The sequence below is a fragment of the Balaenoptera physalus genome (genome assembly GCF_965194825.1).
Source record: "Balaenoptera physalus genome assembly, chromosome: 10".
Taxonomy (NCBI): Eukaryota; Metazoa; Chordata; class Mammalia; order Artiodactyla; family Balaenopteridae; genus Balaenoptera; species Balaenoptera physalus.
This window is the reverse complement of record NC_138889.1, coordinates 21,359,136-21,365,688: the sequence shown is the minus strand read 5'-3', so window position 1 is coordinate 21,365,688 and position 6,553 is coordinate 21,359,136. Positions and strand designations below refer to the sequence as shown.

The window sequence follows — 6,553 nt, the reverse complement described above, 5'->3', positions numbered from 1 at the left end:
ATCAACAGCTGGGAATTAAGAACAAGAATATACAGTTTGGAGGACGTAGTACAGAATTATAGTTTGTTTCTGTATTTGGTACCAATATAATAAATATATAACAAAGGTGCACTTGTTCTAAAAATTAAACAGAAACATTCTGGTTGGTTAGATACTGCACTTTCAGTACTGCACATCACCTAATTTTTTTTTTTTTTTTTTTTTTTTTACAAAAGAAGGTAACTTATGCAATGTTTAATAAGAAGAAAACCAATAGTACACGCAAACCCGATTGTAGAAAAAGGGGAAAGAAACCAACAAAAAGCTAGAACACTTTCCAAAACATCCCCTCCTCGACTTGCACAACCAAAGAATGTAGCCAGTTCTGAGACAATTTCAGCACCAGACCTGTCTGGACAGCTCCCGGATCCTCTGTGAATCCTGAAAATGCCACAAGTCAAAGGTGTACAGATGGGGAGCAGGGCAAGGACTAAAGCAGTAGATTCTTTTTCTTTCTTTCTTTCTTTCTTTCTTTCTTTCTTTCTTTCTTTCTTTCTTTCTTTCTTTCTTTCTTTCTTTCTTTCCTTTCTTTCTTTCTTTCTTCTTAAAACTCATTTATAGATTTTTAATGAACTTATGCTCGGCCAGTGAGGGATTTTTCTAAAAGTAAATTAAAATGCCTGGTCCTGGAAAAGAGAATGGTTAACTAAAGGTGAGAAGAGGGCTGACTGGAGAGCGGTACCTCTCATAAACGTTTTTCTGGGACAGTCTCTGGCCTTTTGTAGTCCTGGTGCTTAATGTTTACGTTTTCTTTATAATATACTATTGCCTGAGTCCGGCTGAACGTAGGAATGGGGAAGGGAGGGAATCTGAAGGAAAAGTGGGAGTGAAGGGGAAGAAAGGTAACTGAACCTTAACTTGACAGCTATGTACAACATACCAGGCCCCCTCCACTCCCTTTGTTCAGGGGGTCAATGCCTTTTACACGTTTGGTAGCTTGTGCGGTCTCTCCTCCGTATTGTGGGGGGCGCAGGGTGGAGAGGGAAGACGCATCCTTCACTGACAATGAGAACTTATGTGATTTGTCATGCGCTTGGATCGTGTTATTAATATTATAATAATTACTATAAATATTAATAATAAAGTATTATTATCAGCGTTATTTCTTCTTCCGAGACTTTCCTCGCCCAATATTTACAAATACCGCACAGTGCCTCGGCGGAGGAGAAAAAGAGTAGGGGGAAAGACAAATAAGGAAAGAAGGAAGAGGAAACGGAGGCCACAGGAAAGTGGAAGAGGAAGGCCGGAGGAAAAAAAAAGCAAGGACGGCAAAGATGCTGGAAACGAGGAAGGGAAGAGGAGAGGGGCTAGACAATCAGGACAGTACCACCGTTTGCAAAAGGCCCTCGCCAGCTGGGTCCAAACAGGAGGAGGCTCTGTGCGCTCCTTGCGGACTGGGGGCCGGTGGTGGAGGCGGAGGAGCACAGGGACCCTGGCACGGGAGGCCAGGGGAAGAAGGGGCGTTGGATGAGGCGCAGAAGGCAGAGTCCCGGCCCTGCTTCTCCAGCCGGGTTTCTTTTGCTTGGTTTGGGGCCTGGCCGCCCTCGGGTTGGGGAAGCCCCCTGCCGCCGCGGTGGCCGCTGCAGTGATCCCGTTCATATTCCTCCTGAGCCCTCTGCATCTTCCGTTTCTTCATCCTACGCTTGTGGATGTGGAAGGTGGAGAGGGACAGCACGATGAGGCAGAAGATGAGGGTGACCAAGACAATCAGCACCAGCGTGGAGGAGAACGAATGGAAGAGCTGCTGTCCCACCTGCGTGATGCATGTGCCGCCGCCGCCTCCTGCGCCCGGGCCACGGGCGCTCGCGTTGCCCGTGCCGCTGGCGTTGGGGGAAGCAAAGGTCCGGTTGAGGAGACACGGCGGCAGCGCCAGCCTCAGCTCCTTGGGCTCCCTGGCACTCATCGGCGCTGGGCTGGGAGGGGCCAGGCACACCAGACTTCCTCTTTTGGGCACACGGTTCCCACCAGCCAAGAAGAGGACGGAGCCCGCGCCACCCAAAACTACTCCCTGGTGTGGGAGGGGGTGCGCCAGCGAGCGAAGGACGGAGGGAGCAACTGCGGGCAAGCAAGCCGGCCAGGGAGGGAGCGGTGCCCAGGAGATCCTCTCCGGCCCCGCCTCGAACGCGTGTTCGCGCGCCCTTTTCCTTTGCCAAGGCACCAGGCTGCAAAGAGAACAGGCTTAGTTAGGATCCCAGCCGCTGCCCGGGCGAGCGCCGAGAACCGGAATGATCACCGCCACTGCAAAGCGGCCCTCTGAGCACACTGCCTCAGCTGGGCGCTGCCCGTCTTCTCCGCAGCCCGCGGACCCCAGCCCGACCGCCCGCCCCTGGCCGCGCACCAAAGCCTCCAGTTCCGCGTTCGCGCCACTTTGCGGGGAAGAGGGTCTGCGCCGGCACCGCGGAGATGCCGATTACTCAGCAGATAAAGCAGCCACCCTGGGCACTCCACAACTTTCTAATCGCAACGGACCCTCAGCCACCTCGGAACGCGGTCCCTGCTTCCCAGAGCGCCGACTCTCCTCTTTCCGGAGCCCTCTCAATGGATGTCTTCGCCTGGATCCTACCTTTCCCAGCACCCACCCCGGGCCGCCGAGCCGGCTCCGGGTACGCAATCCTCCCTTCCCTTCCCTCCCCCTCCAGACTCTCCCACCCTGGACGTTGTCAGATCCCTTGGGTCCCAATCCCATGGGGGTAACCCTGGAGCCACATACCACTCCGCCTCTGTCCGCGGCTGCGGCTGACACGCAAGATCGCGCTCCATCCTTTCTCCATCCTTCTTCCCTGGTACCTCCCCAACCAACCCCCCAACACACACACACACACACACACAACCAAAAAAAAAAAGCTGAAGCACCTTTCTTTCTCAGCTAAAGCACATCCTTGCAAACGCCCCCTTCTCCACATCTCTCTGTGCCCCCCACTTGACAGTATCCTGCTTCTTTCTAAGGGTGCTGGAAATGAAAGGGGGAGGGTTCCCGCCTGCAAAGTTTGGGGAACAGACCTTCTCTCGGGCCTTCCCAGTCCCAGCCCGAGGGCCCTGAGGCTCTTCCCGGGGACCAGAGCCAGGGAGACCCGTAGCGCGCAGCAGAGCCCCCTTGCCGCTCTCAAGAGGCAGCTGCAAACTGTTGCACTGCGGAGCAGGGAGGCGGCTTGCAAGCCCGGGCCGGGGCAGGGGCGGGGGCCGAAGCTACGGCCAGGGGTGCCTGCGCAGGCCGCCGGGGCTGTCCTACCCACTCGCGCCCGGCCACCCGGCCGCCTGGAGCTTTAGCCGCACCGTGTCCCTTACCTGGGGCCGCCAGCTGGCCGCAAGGAGGGAGCCCCGCCGCGCGGCTGCAGTGAACGGCTGCAGAAGGCGCGGAGCGAAGGGGCCAGAGACCAAACCGCGCTGTCGCCGCCGCCGCCGCTTCGGGGAGCTCAGCTCGCAGCCTATTGCCAGAGAGGCCGGTGACGTCAGGCAGCCACCGCCAGGGCTCCGAGCCACCCCTCAGGCCCCCACCCCACCCTCATACCCCCAGCACCTCGTCCTGGCAGAGCCAGCCTCTGCCACACACGTTCCCGGTTCCCTGTTGATCCCCTGCTCAGGGGCTGAGCAATAACCCCCACCTCCACCCTGTGAGCAACGCACCTTCCGCACTCCTCTGCTTAGGAAGGGCTGAAGCTTCAGTTCTCTGGCTGCCCGATTCCTCACCCTCAACCCTTTCCCACGTGGTCCCAAGCACACATTTTTACACTCTAGAGATCCATCTCCCCTCAGGGCACACAATAGATTTTCTCCCTCTGCTGATGAGGATCTTTCCCTTCTCCAATCCTGTTTACGCTGGCCTGGCTCTGAACAGAAACAGTGCATGAGAGGGGCATTTCTGAACACTAGTGTGGCAGAACCTGAAATACAAATCTGAACGTGTATTTAACATCAAACAATCTAAATGAACCGTTTTCCTCTCCAATAAGATCAGAGTCTCCAAATTATCTTTCACTCCACCCGACTCAGGATCCTCCTCTCTTCCCTCACACACTCATCTCCAGGCCCAAGACCCACTCCGTGTATTAAATACTCCTTCTATTTTGACAATCTAGACACTCATGAGCACACAAAGCTCACAAAAGGCTTATAAGGCAGGAAGACGAAAATCACTCAGAGGAGTGCAGAAATGAAACCCTATGAAAATTCTGGGCATTGTGCCTCTTACAAAGTACCCCTTCATTGGCCCTAATACTTGTTAAAGTGCTTGGTGCTTTTCTGTAGCATTAACAAGAGCCTTTCTGCACAATGGATAGGACTTCCTGAAAGATTCTCATCAGCCTGCCTAAATCTGGGCAGAGACTAATCAACTATTGGTTTAGAACCCTTGAGAAAATATGAATAGTGCATTTGATTACAGTAGCCAACTTCAAAATAAAGTATTCTTATATTTCTACTGTAGAAAACAGCAGTTTCAAAGATATTGTATGGTCTTTGAAGGCATTCAGGTGTCTTATTAAATGTACATTTCCTTCTTCCCTTACTGTTTTGTTTTCTTCCCATCTTTGAGTCCAACACAGTGCCTGTGCAATACTCACTTGCTAAATTGAGTGCTGCAGTATACGTGGCTGCTTTTTCCTGCTATGCCTCAGAATTGAGAGAGAAAAGCAATGACTGATGCTCACCTATCTGCTTGTATTTGCAAGCAGAGTGTTTTGTCAGAAAGACAGTTTGACTCGCGGGGTAAAGGTTATCTGTAATCTGGTGGTCCCTTCTTCTGAGCCGCTGTTGCTATCTAGTCCTACTCCAACTTCTCCTTTTCCTCTCCTTGCCCATGACTTATATACGGAGAAAGAAATACATCATTTCTCTCCCAAATTCTTTCATTTGTTTGAACAAAAGTCATCAACTTATTCTTCATAATTGTTTCAATTAAAAAAAAAGTATCTCTACTTAAGCTAATAGTGCAGTACATGCTGAATAATGCATGGTTTCTTGAGAGCACGGATTGATGCCTTTGTGTGCCAGAGTCACACAGTTAATGACAGCCAATGACACCAATGCTGGTTTAGCTTTCTTGCCTGGAATGAGGACACCTAATGCCCTGTAAAAGACACCTGCCACATTTGGACATTCTGAATTTGATGGGCTCAAGGGCTAGAAGGGTGAGCCTTGTTTTCACTGTGATCACTACATGAGGCCTCACTATTGACGCTTGACATGCAATGCCCCATTTTTGCATACTTTGTTTGTTCCTGAAAAGTTGAGTCTAATCTACATTTTGTAAAGCAAATTCAATTTTGAATACTCCAAAAAGAGTTCGGGCTATTTAAAGAGACTCTTTAGAAAAGCTGTCTTGTAAAGCAAAGAAGTTTTTCATAATTAGAATTAACTCTCACTGGTCTGTTTTCTAAGCTTGAAAAAATTAGTTGTCAGGTTCTCCCAGTGAGAAACATGCATGCCTTCACAATATGTTGTAATGGGATTACAATATGTATATAATGGGATTCCTTTCTCACACCAAGCTTCTAGGGCATGTGATTAGGCTGTCATTGTTCTTATTCTTTTGTTATAAATTATAATCATCTGTTATAGCACAAGTGCTAAAAGTGTTTGCACCAATTTACACAACCTATGAAAAGACAAGGTGTTGCCTTGGAGAATTTACAATCTGCAGCAGATGAATGTGATCCACAAGACAATTGTATTTAACTGGAAATGATTTAGGTAGATTAAAGACATCAATTTTCAGATCAAAAGCCCAGTACACTTTTTTTCCTTTCTCCTTCAAGAAGAATAGTCTGTAGGTTTATAATTTGTTCTTACCCAGAGAATGAATGTGCTAAATAGATAGACGTGGATATCACTGGGTAGTATGATTCAAGCCCCAAGAATACCAGTGGCAGCAAACATGCACACCTCTTGGTCTACAAGAATTGATCTCAGTGAGTTGCTATACGATTTTGGCACATCTGGCACAATGGCAAGACTTCTTCCAGACAACTTGTTGCCACTGTTTTTGCCACCAAACTCCTCAGGTCACACTTGCAAGAGTGGAGGACCAAGAAGCCTCTGGGACTCCCATAATCTCCTCTTGTGATGGGAAAGCCCCTCTGAACTCAGGCACATTCCAAATATTCAGCAACATATAATATTTGCTCTCAAGTTTGATGAGGACTCTCCAACTAGCTTAGACAGAAGTGCCACATGGGCACCTGGTACATCAATCCAAAAAAGCACTGATTCAATAATAATTACAACAACAGCAATAATAAGTACTATTATTATTATTTGCAAAATGCCTCCTATGTACCAAGCTTACTAAACTCTCCTTATAACAGCATTAAACCTCAAAGTAACCCTGCAAGGTTATTTTTTGCCAGAATACAAAATTACTTATTTATTCATTCACTTATTTGCTCAACAAAAATCTTTGAGTACCTGCCATATGTCAGGTGAGGAAACTAAAGCTCAGAGTAGCTAAAGACCATGCCCAGGTCACCTAATAGTATAGTGCTGGGATCAAACCCAAGCAAACTGATTCCAAAGTTAG

The 6,553-nt window shown here is 49.1% G+C and overlaps 1 protein-coding gene across 1 annotated transcript; it reads right to left on the bottom strand.

Moving 5' to 3' along the window:
* Positions 1-568: 568 nt before the first annotated feature.
* On the bottom strand, positions 569-3,442 carry LOC309636962 (uncharacterized protein C11orf87). The gene is made up of 2 exons (XM_082410849.1): positions 3,325-3,442; positions 569-2,201 (listed from the first exon to the last, which is right to left on the bottom strand). Exon 2 carries the CDS (start codon positions 1,940-1,942, stop codon positions 1,355-1,357), a length of 588 nt encoding a protein of 195 aa, XP_082266975.1. The 5' UTR covers positions 1,943-2,201; positions 3,325-3,442; the 3' UTR covers positions 569-1,354.
* Between the last annotated feature and the right edge of the window lie 3,111 nt (positions 3,443-6,553).

Coding starts and splice junctions, on each gene's coding strand:
- LOC309636962 (XM_082410849.1), bottom strand. CDS start 1,942: ATGAGTGCCAGGGAGCCCAAGGAGCTGAGGCTGGCGCTGCCGCCGTGT.